Source organism: Bufo bufo, chromosome 8 (genome assembly GCF_905171765.1).
Source record: "Bufo bufo chromosome 8, aBufBuf1.1, whole genome shotgun sequence".
Taxonomy (NCBI): domain Eukaryota; kingdom Metazoa; phylum Chordata; class Amphibia; order Anura; family Bufonidae; genus Bufo; species Bufo bufo.
The window spans coordinates 18296782-18312761 of record NC_053396.1 but is presented as its reverse complement, the minus strand read 5'-3'; the positions used below and the strand labels follow the sequence as shown (position 1 = coordinate 18312761).

At 48.7% G+C, this 15980-nt stretch overlaps 1 protein-coding gene across 1 annotated transcript; it reads right to left on the bottom strand.

Annotated features, from left to right (window-relative positions):
• Window positions 1-6540: 6540 nt before the first annotated feature.
• Window positions 6541-13644, bottom strand: ASB6 (ankyrin repeat and SOCS box containing 6). The gene is made up of 7 exons (XM_040405670.1): window positions 13597-13644; window positions 12621-12765; window positions 11318-11493; window positions 9653-9759; window positions 9380-9488; window positions 9130-9216; window positions 6541-8080 (listed from the first exon to the last, which is right to left on the bottom strand). The coding sequence occupies exons 2-7, from the start codon at window positions 12740-12742 to the stop codon at window positions 7407-7409; spliced, it is 1275 nt and encodes a 424-aa protein (XP_040261604.1). The 5' UTR covers window positions 12743-12765; window positions 13597-13644; the 3' UTR covers window positions 6541-7406.
• Between the last annotated feature and the right edge of the window lie 2336 nt (window positions 13645-15980).

Genomic DNA, 15980 nt, shown 5'->3' with positions numbered 1-15980 from the left:
TGGCACGGTGGGCAGCAGGACGGGCCAAGACTTGCCGTTAGCAGGAACATACCGCGTGCTATGTTAGATTATTTCCACAGCGCTGGGTGACAACCAGTATGTCCTCCTTTACAGCATCTATTGGGGTCGTCGACCAGCTTTCCAAGACTCCCGCTTGTTAGACTGGGCCACGTCCTGCTCTCCCAAATAGATGCTTAAAGGGCATCTGTCATCAGTTTTGCACCTATGACACTGGCTGACCTGTTACATGTTCGCTTGGCAGCTGAAGGCATCTGTGTTGGTCCCATGTCCATATGTGCCCGCATTGCTGAGAAAAATGAAGTTTTAATATATGCAAATGAGCCTCTGGGAGCAACGGGGGCGTTGCCATTACACCTAGAGACTCTGCTCTCTCGCAACTGCTGCGTCCTCTGCGCTTTGACAGGATCAGACGTGATGACGTTTTCACTGTCAAAGTAGGGGGAGCGCGTGTCATAGGTACAAAACTGCTGACAGATGCCCTATAGCACAGCCAGCTGGCTGTCGAGGGGTCTTGGAAAGCTGGAGGACAACCCCTAGAGGGGGAGGCAAGTGCTCTTTAACCCTTTGTGGTAGTCCCATTGCATAACGACTGCACTTGGCAGCATGCAAACTCATCTGTGAATTTCTCTCACAGGAACGCTTCTGTTTGGGGTGGCTCGTTAGCGTTTGCCAAAAGAAGATGCGTGTTTTTGTGTGATTACAAAAGTTGGAGGCAGCCATTTTGACATTAGGAATAAAAGGGGGTTGGACAGGATCCGAAAAAAAACACGGCTGCTTTCTTCCAGCCCGTCCGTGGCGTTCTAGTAAATGCAGCTGAGCTGCAATACCAGACACAGCCTACGGCCAGCGGTGGCGCCAATTCTAGAAGAAGCCGGCTATGCTTTCACCTACCACCCCCTTTAATATAGGAAGTGGTGACAAAGGCTGTCATATTCAATCACTGGACCCCAAGTCACATGGACGGGCAGATGTCCAAAGGCGGTGAGCCGTTGTGTGGTACTTCAGATACTTAGATTATCCAAGGATCTGGTCTCAGTGATGGAGACATATTTTGAATAAATTATTTTTTTTGTAGAAATCTTTTTTTTTTTTTTTTTTTTACATATTTATTTCTTCGGGTACTTACCTTAGACTAGTTGTCCCTCAACTTTCCCAGCTCCGCTGCAACATGTTATCCTTCCCTCCTATTTACCTGGATAACTTGAGATCTACAGTTCAGGAGTCTTGGAAAGCCGGGAGACGGTCCCTGTGAGCGCTGATAAAGGGGTCTCCCGACTCAATAGTCCCTTCTCAAAGTGAAGCCCCCCCCCCCCCAGCAATCGGCTAACCGACGCAGGTGGTCACTCCCTGGTAAGGATGCAGACACACACACAACATTACATTTTGCATAATCGAATTAACTTTTCTAGTACTGCGGCCTACCTCCACTGGGGAGGAGTGCAGTTCTAAGTATACACCACTAGGTGGCATCATGGTTACATTCTGTCAGAGCTATGGCTACCATGTGTTCCTCAGAGGGGATCTGCTCATATTTTGGGAATACATGGCTGTAAGATGGCCCTGAAGTCTATTATCAAGAGACCATACAAAGACATGTTTAAAGGGGTTCTCCAGAACAACAAATGAATAGTCCCTCTATATCAGATTTGTAGGGGGTATAGCTCTTGGCATCCCCCTGGATTTGATGATTGAAGGGATTGTCCCCTTAACTGATGGCACAGCGCCATCTATTGTATAGTGGCTGTCCTGGGTAGTGCAGTTCACTTGAATGGGGTTGAGCTGTAATACTAGGCACAACCACTACTAAAAGTATGGCGCTGTGCAAGAATCGAGGGTGCCGAGAGCCAGACACCAACCCTTCTGTGGACAGGCCATGCATTTTGTAGTCCTGGAGCAATGTGTTATATAGGGGAGTGACCTACCCACCATGGGGGAGGGGGTGCAACTGCATCTATGCTCCCACCGAGGCCATATAAATGTGTAAAAACATAATCGGGGTACAACTCCCAACATCCCAGCCGAGTCACAAGTTTTATCAGGTGAGCGGCGGCACAGAGTTCAGATCATATGTTTGCAGCCATAATACACTTGTCCGACAGCCGCCTTAGGCCTCCTGTACACGACTGTAGGGTTTTGCAGTCCGTTTTAAACAGATCAGTTTTTCCCTTTCAGTAGTGTTGCCATTCCATTTGTGACCCTTTTTTTTTTGCGGATCGGAAACAGAAGCATGCAATAATGTTAAGGGTCCATTCAGACGCCCGTAGAATGGATCCGTTCTGAAATTATGTGGAACGGGCGCTGACCCATTCATTTTCACAGTGCGCTATCCGCATTTCCGGTCTGCAGACCCCCCCCCCCCCATAGAGCATGTCCTATACTTGTCCGCAGCTGTGGACAAGAATAGGAATCCTCTATTAAGTGCCGGCAAAGTGTGGTGTCAGCGTTTTGCAGGCCGCAAAAACACTACGGACGTCTGAATGGACCCTTAAACAGCAAGTACATTAAAAAAAAAAAAAACTGGGCTGGGCATAAAATGGATACACCGTTTTTTTTTTTGCGGAACCATTGACTTGAATGGAGCCACAGAACGCGATTTGCGGGACGATGTTTTTTTTGCGAGTGTACAAGCCGTTTTTTGTGTTCCGTATACGGTACCATTCATTTCAATGGTTCCGCAAAAAAAACAGAATGTGTTCCGTATGCATTCCATTTCCGTTTTTCCGTTCAAAGATAGAACATGTCCTATATTTGGCCGCAAATCACGTTCCGTGGCTCCATTAAAGTCAATGGTTACGCAAAAAAAAAAACGGAACACATACGGAAATGCATCCGTATCTGTTCCGTTTTTGCTGAACCATCTATTGAAAATTTTATGCCCAGCCCAATTTTTTCTATGTAATTACTGTATATGCCATATGGAAAAACGAAAACACAACGGATCCGTGAAAAATGGACCGCAAAAAACTATAAAAGCCATATGTTCGTGTGAACTAGGCCTTTAGGCTGCGTTCACATTTCCATTTCATTTTCCGTTCTGATCCGTCAGAAGAACAGGAAAAAAAAAACATCCTGTTGCACATTTGGCATCAGTTTTTTAGACAGAAAACCAAAAAAAAAAAAGTACTGCATGCAGGACTTATTTTCTATCTTAAAAAAAAAATGGATGCCAAGTGCGCAACAGAATATTTTTATTTTTCTGACGGATCAGAAGAACGGAAAATGAAGCAGAGATGTGAACTCTCCCTAACATCCTTTCCATGGAGACGATGCAATGTAGCCGTCGTCCAGAAAACTCTCCAGTGCCCCCTATAGGTCACTACCCTGTAAGTCAATGTCTGATCAATCAATAAAGGGGTTGGGGCCGGGCGTGTAAAGGAAGCTTACTTCCCTTGCTGTAAAAATCCAGTTTAACATTGCCGCAACGGAGACCAACTCTCCTTGTGTCATGACAAATGGTCACATGACACAAAGGGATCCGGTTTCTGCTGCAGCGATGTCAAACCGTATGTTGATGGCGATCAGCCCGGGCCGAGAGGAGAAAGAGCGGAGAACCGGCGCCAGGAAGCAGGCAAGTCATCTTCCCTTTACAGGTCAGTTCCAAAGAAGTGAATGGAGCGGTTGCGGCTCTTGCACAGTGCGCGCTTCATTCATTCATTCATTTCTATGAGACTTCCGAAAATAGTGCACCGCCCAGCTATTTTCAGCGCTCCCCGATGTGCTCTGCTGAACTTTGGCCGCTGCGTTCTAAAGATAGGCCATCAGTGTTGGAGGTGAGACAACCCTTTTAAACATGGACTACCATTATCTGGGGCAGGGATCAGCAACCTTCGGCACTACAACTCCCAACATGCTCAGGTGTTCTCTAACTTGAATGCAGACCCATTCATTTCAATGGGGACGGAAAAAAAACGCAGACAGCATACTGTGTGCTACAGTGCTGCCCATAATTATTCATACCCCTGGCAAATTTTGACTAAAAGTTACTTTTATTCAACCAGCAAGTAATTTTTTGAGGGAAAATGACATCGGTGTCTACCAAAAGATAATAAGACGATGTACAAGAGGCATTATTGTGGGGGAAAAAACATTTCTCAGCCTTTATTTACATTTGAGCAAAAAAAAAAAAAAAGAGTCCAGTCCCAAATTATTCATACCCTTCAAAAACGGTCACAGTCTGTGGAAAAATCTAAAGTTCTATACCATTCCAAATAGTCCAAGCTGTTCTAAAGCCTCCTAATTACCCTGATTAATTGGGAACAGCTGTTTTAATCAACTCAACAGGTGAAAAACAGCAGCTCTCTGCAGTTGGTTTGTGGACAGTCACGGCTAAGACAAAGGAGCTCAGTGAGGACCTGCGGCTGCTCACAAGTCAAGAAAGGGCTATAAGGCCATTTCTAAATGCTTTCAAGTTCCAGTGCCTACAGTGCAAAGTATTATAAAAAAATACAAGATGTTCTGCACTGTGGAAAGTCTCAGAGGACGTGGTCGGAAGCCAAAAGGGACACCTGTGCTGCCAGGAGGATAGTTAGAGAGGTGAAACAGAACCCAAGTATCACCACCAAGGCCATCCTGGTGAATCTGGGCTCTGCTGGTGGCAATGTCTCAAGGCAGACAATCCAACGGACACTGCAGACCAAGGAGGATGCCACGTCTCCAGATAAGGCACACAAAAGCTCTCTTGGCCTTTGCAAAAGCTCATCTGGACAAAGAAGAAGACTTCTTGAATTGTTTGGTCACAATGATGTTTCCTTCATTTGGTGTAAAAAAGGAGAAGCCTTCAACCCAAAGAACACCATCCCCACTGTCAGACATGGTGGTGGGAACCTAATGCTTTGGGGGTGTTTTTCAGCCAATGGACCAGGGAACCCAATCACAGTAAACGGCACCACGAAAAAAGAGCAATACATGAGGATTCTCACCGACAACATCAGGCAGTCTGCGGAGAAACTTGGCCTTGGGCACCAGTGGACATTTCAGCATGACAATGACCCAAAACACACAGCAAAAGTGGTGAAGAAATGGTTAGCGGACAACAACATTAACGTTTTGGAGAGGCCCAGCCAGAGTCCAGACGAATCCAACTGAGAATCTGTGGAGGGAGCTAAAGATCAGGGTGATGGCAAGAAGACCCTCCGACCGGAAAGATTTGGAGCTCATTGCTAAAGATGAATGGGCAAAAATACCTGTGGAGACCTGCAAGAAGCTGGTCTGCAATTATAGGAAGCGTCTGATCGCTGTAATAGCCAATAAAGGCTTTTCTATTGATTATTGAGAAGGGTATGAATCATTCTGGACTGGGCACTTTTTTCTCAAATGTAAATAAAAGCTGAGAAATGTTTTTCCCCACAATAATGCCTCTTGTACATCGTCTTATTATCTTCTGGGAGACACCGATGTCATTTCCCGTCATAAAATTACTCGCTGGTTGAATAAAAGTAACTTTAAGTCAAAATTTGCCAGGGGTATGAATAATTATGGGCAGCACTGTATATGTATTTCCTGCAAAAATAAAAAATAGAATGTGTCCTAGTCTTTTCTGTTTTGCAGACAAGAATAGGGCATTTTGACAATGGGGCCTGCAGGACGCTCACGGCCGGTATCCGTATTTTGCAGACTGCAAAATTAGGGCTGCAACGATTAATCAACGTTATCGATAATGGGATTAGTTGTCAATGAATCCGGTTATCGAATAATCAGCCGATTCGTTGCTATGCCTGCGGGTCCTTGAACTTTAGCTCACCGGCAGTAACTTTTACTTTAAATCACCGCCTGCTTCATTCATAAAGTAGGTGGAGCAGGCGCGTCACGTGAGTAAGTGACGTTACGCCGCCATCCACAGATCCCCTCCCCATAACAGTGCCATCCACAGATCCCCCTCTCCATAACAGTGCCACCCACAGATCCCCCTCTCCATAACAGTGCCACCCACAGATCCCCCTCTCCATAACAGTGCCACCCACAGATCCCCCTCTCCATAACAGTGCCACCCACAGATCCCCTCCCCATAACAGTGCCACCCACAGATCCCCTCCCCATAACAGTGCCACCCACAGATCCCCTCCCCATAACAGTGCCATCCACAGATCCCCCTCTCCATAACAGTGCCATCCGCAGATCCCCCTCTCCATAACAGTGCCATCCGCAGATCCCCCTCCATAACAGTGCCACCCACAGATCCCCCTCCCCATAACAGTGCCATCCACAGAACCCCCATAACAGTGCCATCCACAATTTGTTTTAATACGGCCTTTGAACATAATTTTTCAAGTAAAATCATATAAACCCTTTGTCATTTTGGTGTTTTTTTCCCGATTAATCGATGAAATTATCGACAACTAATCGATTATTCAAATAATCGTTAGCTGCAGCCCTATGCAAAATACATACATTCGTGTGCATAAGGCCTTAAGCCTCATTCACACGTCAGTGATTTCCATCAGTGGAGCCTCCACAGACATAAGGGAAAGATCTGCACCTGTTCTGTGTTTAGAGAAAAATCACTGACCGAACACTGACGTGTGAATGAGGCATTAGGGTCGGTTGGTAACCCAACCCCAAATTCTTTAAGACAGCAGAACTTATGCTTTATAGCTTGGTTGCCTCTAGGTGGCGCCGTAGAGACCCGTTTCCTTTTTTAGTTACCATTTTGCATATGTATCCCAGAGAGCCGTGGTCTCCAATAGTGCAGGCTGGGAGTTGTAGTGTCATGACAGCTGGAGAACTACGGGATAGGTCATCAATATCAGATTGGTGGGGGTGCCAGGCGTCGGACCCCCACCAATCAGCAGTTTCAGTTTGTTGTGGCATCAGAAGCTATACAGTGTCCGGAGCTGGAGGTTGACAGCGCCATACAACGCGTAGTGGCCGGGTCGGGGTACTGCAGCTCAACTCCCCTTCAAGTGAATAGGAACTAAGCTTACGTAGGTTGGCGCCAGGTACTACACAGTGTACACAGCCTCCTGCCTCCATCCATCCATACAGCCGATCATTGTCGGACTCCCACCAATCTGATATGGATGACCGGTCATTGATCGGTGTAGAGCAGAGAACCTCTTTAAAGTTTCCCCATAGGAACCAGTAGAGCTCCTGAGGACAAACTGGAAAATTCACCCCTCGTCGTCCCACACAACCATATCTCCGTTTATTAGACTACCGCATTCTCCTCGTCAGGTCCGGAGGAGAGGATCATGCAGAAATTCAGGTCCAATTAAAGGGGTTCCATACCCTGATGAAATGGATGGGCCATTGACTACTACACCCTTTAAGATCACAAGCACGAGAATACATGTATGGGGGGGCGACGGGCACCTCTGCTCTGCAGACACCCGATTTCTTAGGTGGAAACAAAGAACATGGGACAAAGTCTCCTCCCCGGGGGTCCACCTCTAAAGGTCCTCTTCATAGGAGGCAGCGGGATGGATAAGAAGGTAGAGTTTCAGGCGGTCTGGAAGGGGCAAGGATTTCACTTTGACATCCACGGGCCAAGGCCTGAGCCTCCGGCGGATGTAGACCCTGCACAGATGCTTCAGGGTAGGGGGCGACTGCTCCAGCTGTTTTAGGGACTGGTGTAGGGCGTTGACTTTGTCAGCGTGGACCCTGCAGCTCGACGTGTTAAGGTCAAAGTTCCTGGGCAGGGTGACCCTCGGAGACTGGGCGACCATCAGTTCCAGGACGTCCTCGGCTTTGTTCAGAAGGTCCACAGAGTCGCAGTCCTCGCAGTTGCCCAGGTAAGTGCACAGCCTGTCAAAGACTATGTGAAAGCCGGACCAGCAGGAGGGGCCGTGCTGGGAACAGTTGTACGAGGCGCCCGATTCCAGAAGGAAACGCAGGAGAGGAAAGTGGAGCTTGAAGCTTTTGAGACACGTGTGAGTGAGGGACTCGTGCGACGGGCACTCGCTGGGGTCTGCGCCGTGGGCCATCAGCAGCTGGCTGACCCGGAAGCAGAAATGGTTAATCAGCTTTGCCTCCTCTTTATCGGATCCAACAATCTCTCCCAGTAGGAAGATGATGCTTGAAAATACGGTGTCGCAGTCTTTGGTCATGGCCTTTACGTCGGCACCTAGGAGAGAAAAGTGGAGGTAAGTCGTAGCTCAGGACCAGCACTATGATCACAATCCCCTCACCACATTTTGACTTGCAGCATAGACCTCCAGTGATCAGTAGCGATCAGCGGTGGCAGCAAGTGTTCAATTTCCCTGCAGTGCCACCGCTGGAGAAATGAAGTATTGCACAGTTCCTAGTGAGCTCCATACACTGGTTGGGTCCTCCAGCACAAAAGACATTTGATGATAAGGACCCCCCCCCCCCCCTCTTCATTCAGAATAGTCTTACAGTACGGTGCGGGGAGACTTCTTAAAGAAAGAAAGTCAATGGCCGCCCTGACAGATTGCAGGGAAATACGGTTTCAGTAACGCTCCTCTAACTCTAAATAAACGGGGCTCATTTTAGCCTTTAAAGGGAACCGGTCGTCATAAATCATAAACCGCCAGCAGTACCTCAAAGCCGTTAACATCCGGCTTCTAATGGTGTTCTTGTGCAAGATGTCTGAGGCGCATGATCGCCGCATGCAAATGAGGGTTCCTTGCTTCAAGTCTAGGTAAGCACGCCCCCTCTTGTTAGATTGACAGCCTGCAGCGCAGCAGGTATGGCACAAGTCTCGCGCATGCGCAGTGTGCCGCTGAAACCCAGCTAACAGCGGCAGCCGGAGACAGAATCGCGCCTTACCGCACCGCGCATGCACGAGACATATGCGATCCCGGCCACACTGCAGGCTGTCAAGCTAACAAAAGAGGGGACGGTTAGGGGGGGCGCACTTACCTTGACTTGAAGCAAGGAAGCGGACTTGTCCTATCCTCAGATCGGTAGGAGTCCATCAATATAAAAATCTCGGACAACCCCTTTAAGACCTGCCCTGATCATGATGTATGTAACAAGCTCTGCTCCCCGGTGAGCAGCACATGATGGAAACTTATGTATGGCTATAAAAATCCCCCCCAAAAAAAGTGTCAAAAGCGGTCATTCTAGGACACAGCCTTCGTTCCGTGAATTGGTTGCATCCGCCCTCTTGACCCTTGCAATTTTTTATTTTATTTTGGGGGGGTCACTTACCTCCTTCCAGAAGCAACCGGATATTTTCAGTGTTGTGGATCTGGACTCCGTCACTGCTGGCCAGGGCGTGTAGCAGAGCCGTCTTACCTGCCAAGAATGAGGTGCCAGTATTAAACACATGGACAGATTTAAAGGAATTGTCCACAAATGGGAAATCGCCCTAAAATTCTAAACGCTGAGGTTCGTTGCTGAAGAGAAGACCCGACCCTTCTGCCAACTGAGCGCCTCGTCGCCCCTACCCGTCACTGACCGTTTTTATCTGCTGCGTTCACATCCGCTTCGAGGTCGAGAAGTCGCTGCAAACAGGGCAGCCGCTCAGGCTCCTCGCTGGCCAGGTCCAGGGGACTGCTCTCATGAATCTGAGAGAAAGAATTCACAGTGAGGTACAGACAGCAAGCAGAGATATTACATCTACACTGGATTATTAAGGCCTGGGAATCTGGTGGCTATGTCATAGATGTATAGCATGGGGGTGTGCCAAGTATACCAATGGGCACATGGCACAGGGGGTGATGCAGCTCACCCTGTCCCTCTTGTTAATATCCGCTCCACTCTGAACCAGTAGCTCCACCATGTCGGGCTGGTTCCGGAGGACTGCGATGTGAAGGGGCGTGTAGTACGTCACAGGATCTGGGAAGACACAACATCCGGTTCACTGGCGTCAACATCTGTACTGCCACTTTTAGAAATTTGAGCTAATAGAAGGTGGGTCGACCATTCGGGGCCCTCATTTATTATCTAGAGTCGAGAGCATCAACAAGACGCTGTGGAGGACCCCACTGTGGGTGTAATGCTTCATTTATCCTGTGGGGGAGCTGCAGGAGAACTGAGCACTGGCCTCAGATTAGAGACGATCGCTGAAGGTCCAAGTATTAGGACGCCCTGTGATCAGGATGGCGGAGCCTCCAAACACACAGGGATTGTTCAAACCCTTTAAGGGGGTTTTCTGGGTTCTTAAAAGGGGTTCTCCAATACTTTTTAAAACTAGGGAGTAGTGTTGAGCGAACTTGTGTTTTAAGTTCAGCGTCTAAAGTTCGGGTTATCGAAGAATCGCGTTATGGATTCTAAATTCTGTTATGGTTCGTGGTAGCGGAATCCATAACTCGATTCTTCGATAACCCGAACTTTAGACGCCGAACTTAAAACACAAGTTCGCTTAACACTACTAGGGAGGGATCAGAGCAACATGGACATTTTAAAGGTGAGAGAAGGTGTTTTTTTTTTTCTATTTTAGAATAAACCCTGCCTTAAAAAATATTGGGGAACCCGTCTGTTGTAGTAACTACTTGCATCCCCCACGTAATAACAATTCTGCAGCATCTATTCCTATGATTACGATGTGCTATTCCTTTATTATTCCTACTAGAAGTTACGAAGGAATTACTAGCAGTTTGCATTGAAGGCTCAGATGGGTGTTACCAGTTGGGGGTGTGTCCCTGCATAATCTGACACTGGCAGCACTAAATGGATAGAATCAGACTCTTACCATTTGGAGGGGGGGGGTAAGATTCTGATTCTATCCATTCAGTGCTGCCAGCGTCAGATTATTTTTATTACACAGGTAAGTCAGTAAAACAGACACATGTCAGTAGAGGTGACGGGTGCTCTTTAAGAGTACGCTCGCACAGTAGATTTGCGCATAAAAAAAAAAATATCAACCATGGAATCCAGCAATGTGGAATAATGCAGAATATGAGCCAAGATCGAAGTAAAATTTCTGCCATTTCTTAAAGGGGTTTTCTAGGAGTATAATCCTCAGGACAGGTCATCAATATCCGATTGGTGGGGGAAGGTGACACCCCGGAGTGCCGCAGCCTACTCGCAGGATATCAAGCACAGCGCCATACATGGTATAGTGGCTGTGCTTGGTATTGCAGCGCAGGACCATTCACTTGAATAGGACTGATCTGATCATGTGACTGATGAACGTGACATCACTGGTCGAGGAAGAAAACGGAGGGAGCGCTGTGGCTTCTTCAAACAGCTGATCGGCAGTTACCCCCACGATCACATATTGATGACCTACCATGGGGGGGCTGCACCGGCTATCACCCAGGTTATTACATGGCGATACATCTCCTGGGAAAGCTGGGTGCCATGCCCCCTGGCAGCCATCTTACACGTCACCCAGCTTTCCCAGAGACAGATCGAAGAAAGGCCTGGATTAAAAGTACACTAAAGTATTTACCCTCGAAGCTGAGGTCGGCGCCGTACTGGAGGAGGATCTCGGCAGCCGCGACCAGCCCCAGCTCTGCCACCTTCAGGAGGGAGTAGCTGATCCCCTCGCGGTAGAACGCCGACTGCGAATGTCTCTCCAGAAGTTCATTCAAAGCAAGAAACTTCTCACCGTCATCGGCCAGGTAGCTTGCGGGCAAACAGAACAGGAAGCGTGAAGTGCACCGCAAATATGTGTCCCCTCCACCCCATGTCACACGTATCCCCAGATCTCTGCTTGCTGTCAGTGAACGGGATCATTCTTGTTTAGGCCTCTTTCACACTTGCGTTGTCCGGATCCGTCGTGTACTCCATTTGCCGGAGGTGCCCGCCGGATCCGTAACACCGCAAGTGAACTGAAAGCATTTGAAGACGGATCCGTCTTCAAAATGCGTTCAGTGTTACTATGGCAGCCAGGACGCTATTAAAGTCCTGGTTGCCATAGTAGTAGTGGGGAGCGGGGGAGCAGTATACTTACAGTCCATGCTGCTCCCGGGGCGCTCCAGAATGACGTCAGGGCGCCCCATGCGCATGGGGCGCCCTGACGTCACTCTGGAGCGCCCGGGGAGCCGCACGGACGGTAAGTACACTGCTCCCCCACTCCCCACTACACTTTACCATGGCAAACAGGACTTTAGCGTCCTTGCAGCCATGGTAACCATTCAGAAAAAGCTAAACGTCGGATCCGGTAATTCGCTGAAACGACGTTTAGCTTAAGGCCAGATGTGGATTAATGCCTTTCAATGGGCATTAATTCCGGATCCGTCGATGCTGCAAGTGTTCAGGATTTTTGACCGGAGCAAAAAGCGCAGCATGCTGCGGTATTTTCTCCGGCCAGAAAACGTTCCATTCCGGAACTGAAGACATCCTGATGCATCCTGAACGGATTTCTCTCCATTCAGAATGCATGGGGATAATCCTGATCAGGATCCTTCCGGCATAGAGCCCCGACGACGGAACTCTATGCCGGAACACAACAACGCAAGTGTGAAAGAGCCCTTACATGATACAATGTATCCAGTGTCCTGATCACGTGTTACAATGTATCATTGTAGATCCAATCTAGTCACAGGCTGCATATAATTGGGACAAACCCTCAGCTGTGATATGGAAGACCGGATCCATCACGTGACGGACGCCAGGGTCCTACGCTATTTTGTCTAGAATTTTTAACAGAATCTGCCAAGGATCCTCCTACGTGGGTGTGAACGAAGACTTAGGCTGCAGAGGGTTTCAGCAAGCAGAGATCTTGAAATAATAAAGCCAAACCTTCTCACCTGCCGGTGCTCGGCGGCACCTCCGTTTGCTCCGGGTCATGAATGCCCACCGCTCCCAGGATCTCATCTACCAGAGGTTGGTATTCAAAGATTATCCTCCGGAAGCCGTGGAGGAAAGGCATGCTGGGAGATCAACAGCCACCACCTGACGGGACAAGATACAAGGTGACCCAAGTCCAAGTATTTCGGCATACACCCTATAGTATGGCGACACATCCATTACCGTATCAGGCCCCCCCCCCCGGTGTAGTCTGCCACGATCTGTGAAACTACAACTCCCAGCATGTCAGTGCAGCCACTAGACCCTGTAACTAATTTTATGGGAATTCTAGGCAAGCAGTTGCCCGGCAACAGACACTACGGCGGCTGGGTGACCACTGCGCCGCTCCAGGCTGCCACGTGGACCCAGCAGTGTCAGTGCCACACAGAAGAGGCTCCTGACAACCGACCAGACATTGCTGCTGACACCTAAGACATTAAGGCGACGTTTTAATGGACAGATACAGCGCAACGTTCTTATCAACATCTCAAGACGGAGGCAAAGAACGCCCCATACAGAGTAATAGTACACTTTCACAACCAGTGACAAAGCAATGCTGTGACTTATAGTCCACCAAGGGCTGGAAAGTCACACGCTGCAGCTATAGTGCAATAATACACAATAAAAGGACACAGTACAGATGTAGCAGAGCTGATGTGTTTAATAAAATGACTCTCCGGACCCAGCAGAAGCAAAGACCTACTCAGCTTTGCTACATCTATAGCCATTCTCTAGTGCATGAGAGCACACAATATAACAACACAGTACAGATGTAGCAGAGCTGACACTCAGTGCACAGCGGGAAAAAAGAACAACTCAGCTCTGCTACATCTATAGTCATTAGCCATGCATTCTCTAGCACACAGGATGTCTAGTGCTGGCAGATACAAAATATCCACACGCAGCAAACAAATCAGACAGTACTACAACTCTCACCAGCAGCACTAGTCTTCTGCGCCTGGAATCCTAAACCGGAAGCGGATGTTACGACACAACCCGTCCCCGGAATGGAGGGCGTAGCTGAGCCTTCTATACGAGCGGAGCAGCACGACTGCTGCAATGATCAGCTGTGCCCACCAGATGGCAGTGGAGAGACCAACCCGTTCTGTAAAACACCGTGTCCTACATACGCGTCAGATTAGAGCGTTGCAAAACGCTCTCTCTTCCAGCAGGGGGCAGTGCAGGAGCTACTGACGCATTACAGGGGCATCTGTAAAACCCTCTCTCTTCCAGCAGAGGGCAGTGCGGAGCTACAGACGCATTACCAGGGCGCTGTAAAACCCTCTCTTCTCCAGCAGGGGGCAGTGCGGAACTATGGACGACAGGAGCGCTGTAAAACCCTCTCTCCTCGAGCAGAGGACAGTGCGGAGCTACAGACGCATTACAGGGGCGCTGTAAAACCCTCTCTCCTCCAGCAGGGGGCAGTGCGGAGCTACAGACGTATTGAAGGAGCGCTGTAACCGCCCTCTCGTCCAGCAGAGGGCAGTGCAGAGCTACAGACGTATTGGAGGATCGCTGTAACCGCCCTCTCGTCCAGCAGAGGGCAGTGCAGAGCTACAGACGTATTGAAGGATCGCTGTAACCGCCCTCTCGTCCAGCAGAGGGCAGTACGGAGCTACAGACGCATTACAGGAGCGCTGTAAAACCCTCTCTCTTCCAGCAGGGGCAGTGCGGAGCTATGGACGCCTTACAGGAGCGCTGTAAAACCCTCTCCCCTGCAGCAGAGGGCAGTGCGGAGCTAAGGACGTATTGGAGGATCGCTGTAAACCGCCCTCTCGTCCAGCAGAGGGCAGTGCGGAGCTACAGGCGCATTACAGGGGCGCAACGGGGAGGTTTGGGGCTGGAGATCAGACGGGGTGAGGTAGGACCCCAAGACATATCTATGCTTTCTTGAGAAGGTTGTACCCATAGATAATAGCTTGGTTCCGTAAATAAGGCACCAAGCAGGGGCGTACATTGAAATCATGGGGCCCCATAGCAAAACTCAGTATCGGGCCCCTCTCTACCCGCACAAATATAAAGTACAATTTATGTAAGATATATATATAAGGTTCTTGCTGTGTCTACAGAATTCGGCACACCGACATCTTAGGTTCCTTGATTTTCTATCATCCTTCCCCTTCTTGTGCCCCAACATTGTCCTCCTGCTGCCACCCCCAATACTGTGGCCCCTGTGCTCCCCAAGGCCCCCAAATACTGTACAAATTATACTGCCATAAAGATAGTCCCCCCCCCATAATAATAGTGCTCTTATACTGCCCCGAATATTAATAGTACCCCCAAAAGCAACCCCCTTATTGGTAATGCCCCCCATATTGTGCTTAATAATAATACCCCTCATATTAATAATTGCCCCATAGGGCCCCTAGTAGAAATAAAGCCCCCTATAGTGCCCCCCTTTAAAGCCCCTTGTGCTAGTAAGTTATAGTGCCTCCTATAGTGGCCCCAGTATTTTATAAAGCCCCGTTGCAGTGCCCCCTGTATAGTATATACAATGGCCCCCTCTTTAGTACATATAATGCGCCCCTCTGTATTGGCGCTATATATCTTATATATTTATATACTGATGATAATTATATTAGTTTTGAGGACAGTGTGCATGCGTATTGTTTAGGTTCCACTAATATGTGTGGGGGGGGGGGGTCTGCCTAGGGCACAATGTCCTCTATATACCCAACACCAAACAGACTTCATGCGGGGAACCCCCTACCATGAACTCTGCTACTGATGCTTATATAGAGAAGTGCCCCCCTCTCCAAAAAAAAAAACAATTGCTGCCGCTCCAACAACCAGGTCATGAACTTTTTTATTAGGCCTCATGCACACGACCGTTGTGTGCATCCGTGGCCGTTGTGCCGTTTTCCATTTTTTTTCGCGGACCCATTGACTTTCAATGGGTCCGTGGAAAAATCGGAAAATGCACCGTTTTGCAGCCGCATCCGTGATCCGTGTTTCCTGTCCGTCAAAAAAATAGGACCTGTCCTATTTTTTTGACGGACAACGGTTCACGGACCCATTCAAGTCAATGGGTCCGTGAAAGAACACAGATGCACACAAGATTGGCATCCGCGTCCTTGATCCGTGGCCGTAGGTTACTTTCATACAGACGGATCCGAAGATCCGTCTGTATGAAAGCTTTTTCAGAGCTGAGTTTTCACTTCGTGAAAACTCAAATCCGACAGTATATTCTAACACAGAGGTGTTCCCATAGTGATGGGGACGCTTCTAGTTAGAATATACTGAGAACTGTGTACATGACTGCCCCCTGCTGCCTGGCAGCACCTGATCTCTTACAGGGGGCTGTGATCCGCACAATTAAC

Coding starts and splice junctions, on each gene's coding strand:
- ASB6 (XM_040405670.1), bottom strand. CDS start 12,742: ATGCCTTTCCTCCACGGCTTCCGGAGGATAATCTTTGAATACCAACCT. Junction 9,489..9,652: donor ATATTAACAAGAGGGACAGG/GTGAGCTGCATC, acceptor TCTTTCTCTCAG/ATTCATGAGAGCAGTCCCCT. Junction 9,217..9,379: donor GAACGCAGCAGATAAAAACG/GTCAGTGACGGG, acceptor CATTCTTGGCAG/GTAAGACGGCTCTGCTACAC.